Source organism: Lissotriton vulgaris, chromosome 8 (assembly GCF_964263255.1).
Source record: "Lissotriton vulgaris chromosome 8, aLisVul1.2, whole genome shotgun sequence".
In the NCBI taxonomy this organism is placed as follows: Eukaryota; Metazoa; Chordata; class Amphibia; order Caudata; family Salamandridae; genus Lissotriton; species Lissotriton vulgaris.
Genome location: NC_141696.1, coordinates 697497795 through 697511577, shown reverse-complemented (window position 1 = coordinate 697511577; position 13783 = coordinate 697497795). Strand labels below are relative to the sequence as shown.

General features: G+C 48.1%; 1 protein-coding gene across 2 annotated transcripts in view; it reads left to right on the top strand.

The window, feature by feature from the left end:
- The window catches only part of OFD1 (OFD1 centriole and centriolar satellite protein), a 718676-nt gene that overhangs the window by 294325 nt on the left and 410568 nt on the right, over positions 1 to 13783 (top strand). For both annotated transcript variants that reach the window (XM_086934564.1, XM_086934563.1), the window contains exons 12-13: positions 8452 to 8543; positions 8973 to 9162. In XM_086934564.1, the coding sequence (XP_086790690.1) occupies positions 8452 to 8543; positions 8973 to 9162 (282 nt within the window). The remainder of the gene's footprint in view (positions 1 to 8451; positions 8544 to 8972; positions 9163 to 13783) is intronic.

The window sequence follows — 13783 nt, the reverse complement described above, 5'->3', positions numbered from 1 at the left end:
TACTGCCGATTCTATATCTTATACCAAAACTACATACAAATATTTTCCTAATACCTGGGAGACCGATTATTTCCGCCATTAACAGTCTGGGGGAACATGTAGGCCAGTACATAGATTTCTTCCTACAGAGCTTGGTAATGGAGTTACCTAGCTATGTTAAGGATACAGGCGACTTCCTACAGAAAATTGACAAATTAGAGTGGTCAGATGATCTACTTCTTATCACACTCGCTATAGAAGCACTATATACGAGTATAGATCATTTGCAAGGCATAACATCGGTCAAACATTTTTTGGAAACTAGATCCAGTACTTTGTATGAACACAATAAGGTCATTATAGAGCTTATTAGTTGGTGCCTGCACAACAATTATTTTTTGTTTGATAAAGATATGTACAAGAGGTGTGGCGATGGGGGCCTGCTTCTCCCCCAGTTACGGATGCTTGCATGTGGGCTGGTGGGAGAAGAAGGTCCTCAAAACCACCCATCAGGCGCTCTATGATGCACACATTGTGTCGTACTTAAGATACATAGACAATGTGTTTATTTTGTGGAGGAGGACTAAAGAGGAGGCGTGCAGCTTCATATGTCAGTGATGTCATCAGTGATGTCATGAGTGATGTCAGTGACATCACACATGGCATCACTCATGACATCTCAAATGACTTTACTGATGACATTATCCAGTGAATGTGTGTCTTTCTGAAAAATAAATATTTGTTATATTTGTATATCTAAAGATCGATGGAAGAGTAAATGGGTAAATAAGTGTCCGAGTGGATTTTCTTTTGTAAACATTAGTGCATAACTGACTTAAGTGTATCTTAGGGAATACATGTATTAGCGAGTAAGGTTTCGCCCGGGCCAGGTAACGGAAACTGCTATGATTGCGGTGGTAGAAGAGGCTAGAAAGATCCTAGATTCAGGAGGATCAGTGGCAGTGATCCTCCTGGATCTGAGTGCAGCCTTTGACACCGTGAATCATCTTACCCTGGTTCATCTGCTTAAGGGTTTGGGGGTCACTGGGCTTGCCCTGTCCTGGCTGAAATCCTTTCTCCACAGCCGCTCTTTTCAGGTGGCTGAGGGCAACTCCATCTCCAACATTACTCCGGTACACTGCGGCGTTCCCCAGGGCTCATCTTTAAGCCCTACGCTTTTTAATGTGTACATGTCTCCCCTTGAGAACATTGTTACCCCACATGGTGTCAAACTTTTGACTTAAAGCTGATAACACCCAACTCATTGTATCACTGAGCCAGCTGGATCGTCCCTCCACCGACCTTTACTCCTGTCTTAAAGACATAACTAGCTGGATGGATAGTTCCCATCTCAAGTTAAACAGTGATAAAACTGAGATTCTGGTTATGGGTAACCCATTACATTTTTGCCCTGAGACTATGTGGCCTCCCTGCATGGGTCCGCCTCCGATCCCAAAATCAGACATCAAAAGCCTGGGAATCTGGCTGGACCAAGGCCTCCCGTTTAACACTCAAGCCAGGAAAAACGCGGGAACCTGTTACGGCCTCCTTCGTACTGCCCGTAAAATCCTACCTCTGCTTCCCCTTCAGTCTAGGAAGCTCCTGATCCAGGGCCTTATACTGTCCAGGTTGGACTATGGTAATGCTCTTTACCTCGGCGCCCCAAGAAAGTCACTGCCAAATTACAGGTTGTGCAAAATACAGCTGCCAGGCTCCTTACTGGCACCAATAATCGGTGCTCAGCGAAACCGGCTCTCAGCTCACTTCACTGGCTACCGATACTGGAAAGAGTTCACTTTAAAACTCTCTGCACCACCCATAAAATTCTCCATGGCAAAGGCCCACCCGTCCTAAAAGATCTCATTGTCCCTTACAAAACTAACAGAACCCTTCGGTCCACTCACCTTCATCTGGCTTCCACGCCCAGGATCAAGAAGGCTCGATCTGGGGGACGCCTTTTTTCGTATAATGCCTCCAAACTGTGGAATTCATTACTAATTGATATTCGTGCCCAGCCCAACCTTCTTTCTTTTCGTAAACTTTTGAAAACTTGGTTGTTCCCTTAAACTCTTTCCTTTTTTGCACTAGCTCACTCACTAGCGCTGGGACGCTCACGGACAGCCATGCGCTTTATAAATCTTATAAATAAATAAATATCTGTATCAGTGTCTCACTTTGTCTATAAGTGGCTGCATGGGTTGGTGAGTAGCTACATGAGTGTGTATATGGGTTATTAGTTTGTTTTTTGAGTATCAGTATGAGTGTCTGTATGGTTCGGTGGGGGATATTACCTAGCGTATGGATGCATGAATGAGTGACTCACTGTTTGTATGTGTTTTGAAGACAGCATGTGTGCAGGACTGTATGGGTGGATGAGTGTGTGTATGGGTGGGTTAGTGAGTGAATGACTGTCTCAATAGTATCTTTATGAGTAACTACATGTGCTTTAATCTAGTAAATGTGAGTATTGATGTATACAAGTGATTAAATGTGAGAGATTGGATGAGTTCCTGTATAAATAAGTATGTGTTTCTATAAGTGATTGTTTAAGAGAATAAGTATGTGTACGTTTCTGTAAAAGTAAGTGTAGTGGTGTGTGTATAGTTGTATATGCAAATAAATGGATGTTTGATAGTTTATTTGCATATGTGAGTATGTGTGTGAGTAACTCTATGGATGAGTGTCGGTGTGTAACAGGATGTATGGTGTATGAGTACATAGGATGATTGAGTACATGTATGAGTGACTATATAGAACTGTTGGTGAGTGAGTGATGGGGTATGTAGATTTTGGAATTACTGAATAGGTTATTCTAACTGGTATTGGTATCCATTTTTTTGAAAATTTTAGTTTCTATTTTTGAATGTGTGTATCAAGGGTTATATTACGCTGAGAGGAGGTCTGCCACTCTTTCACAAGGATGATGTCATCAGTGATGTAATTTGAGATGTCATCAGTGATGTCATGAGCGATGTCACTGACCATGTCATGAGTGATGTAATATGTGACGTCATCAGCAGTGCATTGCGGGCACGCAAGTTATAGTTAGCTGAACTAACTATAACGGGGGAATTTCAATGGTTTTGTACGAGTGAAATATCCAGCTAACTATACCATGTATGAAACCTATGTTTTTTTCAGTGGATATATATATATATATCTCCTACGGACGATCGCCAGTAAGTAGTTATAGTTAGGACCTAGTTTCCATAGGAACATTTTTTGGGGATTAGCCAATATCTTTGGCGCCGGTTGACGAATCTTCGCGAAATTTTCAAAACTAATTGCCTGCTCCTGTCTTGAAAGTTTTGGGGTGATACGTCAAGCGGGGGCCGAAGAAAAAGGGGGTCCCAAAACACTTTTTGTCCTAGTTAATTTCCATAGGAAACATTTGCCGTAGCTACAGCCCGAACTGCTGAACGGAATTACACCAAATTGAGAGGTAGCTCTTGGTCCAGTGTGCACTCTTTGCTTTTAAATGGTGTAAATCCGTTCAGTAGCTACTGAGAAACTCAAAAATTTAAAAAAATATTGATATCTGGTGACTGCGGGGGATCTGCGAACGCTCTCGACCATGAGCTTCTTTCTGATTGGCTGCCAACACTCCAAATCAAGAAGTGTTGGCAGGCATTGAGTCACAAGAAAAAGGGTCAATAAACGGTTAAAAAAGAAGATAAGGGAGCAGGTTAGAAACACCCTGACTCCCTTGTCCTGCTCAAGGGCCAAAAAAAGCATTTAAAAAAACTTTTCAGCGGGATTCACGCTGGGTTCGCTAATCCCGCCGAAAATGGTAAAAATTAACAAACCGTGGGCTCCCGCGCTTCATTTTATAGAAGCCCTTGGGTGGACCAAGTCACGCAGGTAATGTTATTAATATATGCGGGCCGCGTGGGCCCCCCGCAGCCCCGGGGACCACCACCTCCCCGAGCAAGTTTAATAATGTGTGGGCACAACCCCCCCCCCCCCCCCCCCCCCCCCGCAGCCCCGGCGTTCCGCCACCTCCCTGGGGCACTTTTAAATATTGGGTGGGGGGCCTCGAGGGCCCCTCCAAGCCCTGGGGACCGCCACCTCCCCTGGACTACGTAAATGTTGTAAAGGGGGCCAAACGTCCCCCCTCCTGGAGCCCTAGTGGGCCCTGGTGTGAGAAGTTGGCCTGATATATGATGTCTCCAATTCTGGGGGCACCTTTTATCAGTCCAAACAATCCCATATGGTGATGGTTGTAAGTCAACCTTATAGACAAACTATCCCAAGGGTAGCATGGACTAAGCAGCCTTAAAGGCTTAACTCAAGAGGTCGTGTTAAGCAAGCTGTTTTACCAATCACCATCCTGTAATATCAAATGAAAGGGACTAGCAATGCTGAAGTCGGGAAAAGCCCACGGGATTCGGGTGCAGCGCTTAAAGCACAGGCATGCACCAATGTAAAGTCAATGGTGCGTAAAAGTTACAAAGTTACTGTTTAAGGAACCTTCTGACTGACCTAGAAGGATGAAGCTTTAGACACATACACTAGAGGTGTGTACCAGGGTAGGAACACCGGCGTTGCTGAGTTACCTCACCCACAGGAAGCGGATGCACAGGTGCGAAGTAGTGTCGGGTTTCGTCATGCAGGTCGCTGGTGCCTGAAAATGAAGATGCTGCAGGCGTCGGGAAGGGGAGTGTCCGGTGTGATCCAAGGGTGGATCGAAGATATAGATGATCTGAAAGCAGAGGGGACAGAGTCTGGGTCGCTCAGCAGTGACCAGGGTGGAACCAGGAAGGAACCAGGCAATGTCAGGCGCAATCAGGTCGATGTTGAGGAGCTTCTTTCCGCTGCCACGTGGACTCTGGGGCACCGAGGATGTCCAGGAGTGGATCACGAGCTGTCCCACGCAGGCTCTCGCTGTCGACGGTGTTGGCTTCCGGATGGGAGCAAACAACCCTTGGCAAGCGCAACCCACGCAGGATTCGAAGATTGCTTAGTACTCGGACCAGGAAGGTCAGAGCTGGTGCTCCTTTTCAGAGGAGCTAGGGCCAGTCCAGCGCAACCGGACTGGCGAGTCAAATTCAAAGGTTCGTCGGTACTGGGGCCACAAGCCAACGGGCAAGTGACCGGACCAACGCGTTGAGCCAAAAAGTGCAGAAGGGCCCCACGCAGCACTCGTGAGTGTATAGGGGTGAGCTTCGGTGCAGGAGTGGCTCAGGGCTGGGGCTTCTCAAACCCCAATGTACAGCTTCGAGGGAGCCTCGGAAGCTGCACGGTCAGCGCCTCGTGGTCTTTCCAAGATGGCCGGCCCCACGCTTCAGGTCGCCTCCACGGGTCTCCGCTCTGCAGGGACTGTGGATCGGGCTGTTAGAAGGCAGGCACGCTGGGTCTTGTCGAACTCTGTTGCTCGAGTTCCGGCGGGAACTGCAACAAAGCAAACGTCGAGGTGCTGGATGGTGCCTGTTTGCACAGGGTGGTCACTCCTTGACCACAAGAGAGATTCTTCAGTCTTCTACGTTGAGTAGGATGTCGAAGGGTCCAGAGTTTTGTTTCATAAGTTTCAGTCAGGATAATCTGAATGCTTGGGCATTGCTCCCACTCTTACACCAATCTGGTGGGCTGGATTACCTGCTAGGTCCCTCCTATGGGTGGGACCCAGGAAGGGGGTGATTACACCCCTTTCCCTTTGCCCAGGGTCGCGCTGGAACTGGGGCTGGTGTGCCCCAGAACCGGTTTGACCGGATTATGCAAGGGGAAGCCTTGTGCTCCCCAAGTACTGTCTGGTTTCCTTCAACCCACCCTGCCCCAATACACTATCTCCTGTCTGGGGAGGTGTAGCACCTCCCTGCGACAGGAAACCCTTTGTCCAGGCCTCCTCTGCCAAGCTTCGGTCAGAAGCAGGAGGTCAGATTCGTGTCGGTGGCAGCAGCATCCATTTTGTGATGCTGAGGCTCTTTTAGAAATCAACCGCGTTTTAGCAAAGTAACATGTCTTATCCCTCTAGAAGGGTGGAAGGCAATCCCCGTCGACAAGACTGTCGAGGGCATAGTATTCCAAATTGTATGACACCTTACGCGACATGTTTTGATAAAGCCAAACCAAAGTTAGCACATAACCGCGATGGATTATAATGCACTTAAGAGTATATGGTATGGCAATATCCCGGAACAGCTAAGGGAGTTGTTCCGGACAGCTGCAGACAGGCTCAGCTCATGCTAGAGCACCATCTCACATAAAACCAAGCACTCTGCCTCCAGGATTGATAACGCCTGCCATAGGAGTGACTTATAGGCTTATATGTGTCCAGATATAGGTTTAGATATAGGGATACTATACCTAAGCAAGAGGTGATTACACCAACTTGCCCCAGCTGAGTGATCAGCCAGTTGTGTCAATTTAAGAACCAGCCAGGGGTGGCAAAAGCTATGCTGCAGCCCCTGGTAGGCCTTGGATGCACCTATGCCCTTGGCATCTATAGTGCACTATACTCCTGAGGGACTTTGGTGGCCAAGTAGCTATCCTGATACCTCCTGTAAGTCCTACGCAGTGGAATTTCTGTGCGCTGGTCGGTGGCCCAGGCCCCTTTCTGCACCACTCTGCAAACATGACTACTGCCTTATAGTTTTAAATTAGCATTTAAAAAACCTTTGAAATTTATTGAAAAAACCATAGGTTTCAGGGTCGTTATAGTTAGAAATTAGCATTTAAAAAACCTTGGGAATTCACTGAAAGTAACACAAGTTTCAGGGACATTATAGTTAGAAATTAGCATTTAAAAAACTGTGAGTTATAGTTAGCTCAACTAAGTATAACGCCCAAATTTCTCTGGTTTTGTACCAGTGAAATGTCCAACTAACTATAACGTCCCAAAAACCTGTGTTTTTTTTCCAGTATATATATATATATATATATCCAAAACCACAGTATACACCGCGCGTAGCGATCACAGCCTGCACAGATACACCAAGCACGGACCAAGTTTTTCGGCATTCAGATCTTTATTCGCCTGTCGATTTCATGACGTTTCGGCACCCCTGTGCCTTGCTCACATGAGCATATATATATATATTTCTTCCCTAAAACTACGTTTGTGGTATTTGCCCGTAATTAATTGAAAAGAGCTGAGATTAAAACTCTTCAAATCTCCCCATGAGTGCGATCCATTTTTCCTATATATATATATATATATATATATATATATATATATATATATATATATATATAATATATTTAAAATATATATTTATTTATATATAAATTATATATAGTTATATAATATATATTTATATACATATAACATGATTCAGGCCACAGTAGGAACCTCAAAGTACCAAAGTAAATCCTACTGAAACTTCAAAACCTCACACCGATTGCCATATTTTAACACTGTCCCATCCGGGATATTGGTACTCTCCCATACCAGCACAAAAATGACAACGTCCTTAACCTCTTGCGTGCAGTAGTAGTTCACTCCCAATGAAACCCTTCTCTAGGAATATCTCTTCTTCTCACCTATGTCACCTCATATCTGACACCGCCACCTTACACCACTCAGCACAAGCCATCCAGAGCCCATAACTACATCCTACAACCACTTGGCACTCCAGCAATTCCCTACCTTCTTACCCGGTGCTCCAGACCCGTTCTTAATTGTGTACATAAGTACTTGTCCTCATAATGTTATTAAATTCAAGGCACTTCTCTCAGCATCAGAGTAGGCCGTGCCCTGGTGGGCAAGAGACCCAATTGTAAGAGTGTAAAGAGAAATTATTCAGTATTTTCATTTCTTCTGTAGGATGCCAAGATATAGCTAGCTTGCTCCTGCTGGACATATCTATACAAGCTCATTGACCTGGCAGACCTTCCAACCAACATTTTTCACAGTGCAGAATAACTGTCTGCAGTTCTTCCTGCCTTTCTTAAAAGCAGCAACCGTAAGCTCGAATTTTTTTTATGATTCTACAGTACTACTATAAATCCAGTATGTCTATTATATAGTGACTTGTTGGCCCTTACGCCTATTCAGTGACATGAGCTGACTCCTCAAACATTGTCCCTCTAGTGGAATTACTGGAGTATAAATGTGTTACCATTTGACCCTAGTAATGCTTAATAAGCACAACTCTTTAGTCAAACACTCTTATAAAGAAATGTTTAGAGATTTTGGTTGAATAAACTCAAAGACTGAGGAAGTGTGAGCTTTTGTTTGCCACCATTTTGATTCAGAATGTGTTCTTTCACTCTTGTATACAATTTAGTGTATCTCATTACAAGAATTTCTACGGATCATGTGGATGTTCACAGTAAAAGCTTTTTGTTGGGTCATTTTCCTGAAAAATGACTAATGTCTTTAGTTGAAGTCAAAATTTCTGTGACTCATTAATCCAGCGAAAAGCAGGGTTACCGGTAATCAGAACTACATTTGTGAAGTAGAACATGCAAAATAACAGTGGAGTACGATTGGTTTGATTTCATTTTGTGTTGACTTTGAGTTTTGCTTTTCAGAAGAGGCCATGCGTCTCCGTGAGGAAGCCATTTTTATAAATACAAAGAAGGAGGAAATGGAAAATGCGGTGTCTCGTGTAAAAGAACTTGAGGTAATAGAAGTAGAAGAGCTGTTGTTTTACAGTATTGGAGAGGTTGTTATAGTTTTGATGTTGAAATATTTTGAATATGTCGAGACTTGGGATCTTTCATGGATTCTGATGATCTTTTCAGTATTATCTGGTTTTGGGAACCCTGCATTCCATCCATGATTATGGTGAATAGTCATGAAGCATATGACCCGTACAAAGATACCAATGCTGGATATCCAAGTATATTTGTATATCAAAAGATTACAAATTAAGTTATGATTGTTCTACATTACTTTGATACTCCGGAATGTGATTCATAACAAGGAACCCTCTTTTATTCTTAACTTTATTGAGTAACTTTTGTGAATTGTTTAACAAGAGTTCACTATGCCTATTTTTGTGTAAATGTGAAACTCAATACTAATATTATAAAATTATTTTTACCTAAAGATGGAATTAAATTCTGTGAAGGCTCAACGTTCTTTGCTAACAAGGCAAACTCAAGCACTGAATGAACAACTACAAGAGACAAAAGATTATACCCAATTAAAGGAAGAAAAGTTGCATCTTCTTACTCAGATTAAATGTCTCAAGGAGCAATTGGAGGAAATAAAGAGTGAAAATAAGCTCTTGAGAGACAGTAAGTGATCCCCTTTTAACCTTTTCTGAAAATGTTATCCCATTCTGCACACCTTGTACACGCAGACTGTTTCTGTTTTAGCTCAAGGAAAGGAAAACAGTTTCTTGGGATTCTTGACATTTTTCTTCATATTTATTTTAATGTCCTATGTCCCTGAAAAGCTGCCTCAGAGAATGCGATTGATTTCTCACAGTATAAGACATTGTAGAGGCCTAAACTGGGGAACTGCTTATTCCTGATGTATGGAATTTCATTATATATGTTGCTGGATGAGCACTTCAATGTTCGTTTTAAGAGAAAGATGTTGAAGATACATACAGACACAATGGGAAAATTGGGTTGTAGTCCGGGTGGACAAGTACTTATGTGGCTGGAGCCAAGGTTTGCATACCTTGCTAGTACAGCAATTTGTTGCTATTGGTTTACAGAAATGGACACCCTAATTGTTCTGCTGTTCGACCCTCCTGGTCGCTCCACCTGTCGCACGGTCCCTGTGTACCAGGGCCCCCTGCTGCCTGACGCCTGCCTGCCAGGTCTCCCTGCTGCCTACCTCCTGCCCCTGCCTCGCACGTTCCCGCATGCCAGGTCTCCCTGCTGCCTGCTGCCTGACCCCCGACCCTGCCATCGCACGGTCTACGGGGGCCAGGTCACCCTGCTGCCTGTCTGATCCCTGCCCCTGCCTCTTGCCCGCTGCCTGCTAGGGATTCCCCTCAGGCCTCCCCCCTTGCCGCTCCGCCGTTTTCTTCCCGCCTCTCCATTCCCACCACCCCTCCTCCTCCTGCCGTTCTCTTCCCTCCCTCCCCGCCGCTGCCCCCTTGCGGCCCGCCCCCTTCCTTTCCTCGACCCTCATTCGCCGCCCCGCTCCCGCCTCCCAGCTGCCCCTCCTTCGCTCCGCCCCCCCCCCCCCCACTCGCCACCGAGCTCAACGCACTCAATGCCGGCCGGATCCCGGGGTGCTACCGAGCCACCCCGAGACGCACCTACGGACCTTTCTGCTGCCACTCCCGCAAGTTCACCTGCATCCGGACCTGCACTACACCAGCACCGACCAAGACGAGCACCAGCAGCAGCCACCTGAAGTGCATCCTGCTCAACACCCGCTCCGTCCACAGACAGGCCATCGAGCTCTGGAACCTGCTCGATACCACAGCCCCTGACGTCGCTTTCCTCACGGAAACCTGGATGAACGCCTCCTCAGCGCCCGACATCGCCATCGCCATCCCGAACGGCTACAAGATCATCCAGAGGGAGCGCGTCAACCAGACAGGAGGAGGCATCGCCATCATCCACAGGAACACCATCCGCATCACGACCAACACCGACGACACCCTCGCACCCGCCGAACACCTGCACTTCCAGATCCACATCAACCCCAAAACCACCCTCAGAGGCACCCTCATCTACAGACCCCCAGGACCACGCACACAATTCAGCGAAGACATCGCAGACTTCATCAGCCCGCACGCCCTCCCCTCCGCTGACTACATCCTCCTCGGGGACCTCAACTTCCACCTGGAGAACAACAACGACCGCAACACCACCACCCTGCTGTACAACCTCGCAAACCTCGGACTCAAGCAGCTGGTGACCACCCCCACCCACTATGCCGGTCACAACTCGACCCCGTGTTCTCATCCAGCAAGGACATCACCAACAGCCACGCCACCGGACTCCACTGGACGGACCACAGCTGCGTCCACTTTAGCTTCAGAATGACCACGATCCACCACCACCAGCAACAGGTTGCACGCAGAAGCTGGAACAAGATCACAGCCGACCAGCTCGCGACTTCCCTGAGCAAGAACCCTCCCACCGGCGCAACAAACCCCAGCCAGGCGGCCACCAACCTCACAAAGTGGATCAGCAACTGCGCAGATGACCTCGCCCCTCTGAGGACCCCGCCTAGCAGACCTGGCAGCAAGAAAGCCCCATGGTTCACCGACGAACTCAAGAGCTCCAAGAGGAACTGCCGAGCCCTCGAGAAAGCTTGGCGCAGAGACCCAACACCGGACAACATGACTGCCCTCAAGCTCGCCACCCGAAAACACCACCAACTGATTCACGCCACCAAGAAAACTGCATTCAAGGAACGACTGGACAACAACGCACACAACAGCAAGGAACTCTTCAACATCGTCAAAGAGCTCTCCAACCCCAACGCCGGAAACAACGACATCACCCCTTCACAAGACCTCTGCAACTCCCTCGCCTCCTACTTCTACAACAAGATCGCGGACATACACAACAGCTTCAGCACTCAACCGACGCATGCCACGACCGAACCACCGCCCCCCACCACCACCACCCTCCGTGCCTGGACCCCGATCAGCACCGAAGACACCATCCGCACGATGAACTCCATCCACTCCGGATCTCCGACCGACCCCTGCCCTCACCACGTCTTCAACAAGGCCGACGCTGTCATCGCACCCCACCTGCGGGACATCATCAACACCTCCTTCGACACCGCTACCTTCCCGGAGAGCTGGAAGCACGCCGAACTCAGCGCTCTACTAAAGAAGCCATCAGCTGACCCCACCGACCTCAAGAACTACCGCCCCATCTCGCTGCTCCCGTTTCCTGCAAAAGTCATCGAGAAGACCGTCAACAAGCAGCTGGCCGCCTTCCTCGAGATGAACGGATCCCTCGACCTCTTGCAGTCTGGCTTCCGGGCCAACCACAGCACCGAGACCGCCCTGATCGCAGCCACCGATGACATCCGAGCCCTGCTCGACAACGGAGAACCAGGTCCTCATCCTCTTAGACCTCTCCGCGGCTTTCGACACTGTCTGCCACCGAACCATAGTGCAGCGCCTCAGCAACGTCGGAATCCAGGAGAAGCCACTGGAATGGATCATCTCCTTCCTCGCCGGAAGGACACAGAGAGTCCGCCTCCCCCCGTTCAGATCATAAGCCACCAAAGTCATCTGCGGCGTTCCTCAAGGTTCCTCGCTCAGTCCAACCCTCTTCAACGTCTACATGAGCCCCCTCGCAGCCATCGCATGCCAACACAACCTCAACATCATCTCCTACGCCGACGACACCCAGCTGATCCTCTCCCTCACCAACGACCCCGCCACCGCCAGAGCCAACCTACACAAAGGGATTACAGACGTAGCCAAGTGGATGATGAACAGCCGCCTGAAACTGAACTCGGACAAGACGGAAGTCCTCATCCTGGGATCTTCACCCTCCGCCTGGGACGACTCCTGTTGGCCCCCCGCCCTGGGCAGCACACTCAAATCAACAGACCACGCACGCAATCTGGGCTTCTTCCTGGACTCCTCCCTCTCCATGACCAGACAAATCAACGCCGTCTCCTCGTCGTGCTTCAACATCCTGCGCATGCTACGTAAGATCTTCCGGTGGATCCCCACCGAGACCAGGAAGACGGTCACCCAGGCCCTCGTCACCAGCCCTCTGGACTACGGCAACTCCCTCTACGCCGGAACCACCGCCAAACTCCAGAAGAGACTCCAGCGGATCCAGAACGCCTCAGCACGACTCATCCTGGACATCCCCCGTCGCAGCCACATCTCCGGACACCTGAGAGACCTGCACTGGCTCCCGGTCAACAAGAGAATCACCTTCCGTCTCCTCACCCACGCACACAAAGCCCTACACAACCTAGGCCCAGGATACCTCAACAGCCGCCTCAACTTCTACGCTCCCACACGCCAGCTTCGATCGACCGGCCACGCCCTCGCTGCCGTCCCCCGCTTCCGAAGAGCCACCAGAGGGGTAAGGTCCTTCTCCTACCTGGCCGCCAAGACTTGGAACTCCCTCCCGACCCACCTCCGCCTGACCCAGGACCACCTCGCCTTCAGGAAGCAGCTCAATACCTGGCTGTTCGAGCAGTAGCGGACCCCCCCCCCTCCCCTAGCGCCTTGAGACCCTCCGGGTGAGTAGTGCGCTATATAAATGCTTTGATTGATTGATTGATTGGTTTTCCTCTTTTTGATGTAAAACTCAATGAACCGAATTTTAGCAAAATTAACTTGCCATGGCAATTAATATTACACAATCTCAGAAAATAAAGCAAGAAAAAGTAATGGTACAAATAGAATAATAAAATCATGAACTCTACAATAATCCGAATTCCAGCATTATAAATGTGCTTGCATATTGAGAGCCTTTCTGTGATCATAAAACCAGCCTAAAGTGAGCCTATTCATAAACCAATCCCCTGCCTATGCCGATCCTGTGAATGTTCAAATATTTGACATAAATAAAGCCCTGGTGTGTTTAAAGTCTGGTATAATCAGAAATTTGGCATAATCATATCCTTATTGGAATCTAATGGATCTAATATGAACCCTAGCATAAACAGAGAGACTACTACCAGTGAAGTAGTGTGGCTCACTGGTTAGAGGCGGCAGACCCGAGAGCAGAGGACGGCCCGGGACCAGGGTTCGATTCCCAGCGCGGCAGGTTTCTGGACCAGGGTCAGCGGACTCGATAATTCTCTCGCCTCGGTGCCCACTCTGATCAGCGATCACACTCGGCAACTCTGGGCATTAGCTTGCCTCATCTTCACTAACGGCCCCACCAGACCACCGGGGATGCCTGGTCTCACCCTTGCGATACCCATTAAGGGACCATCTCTCAGGGAAGCCAGGAA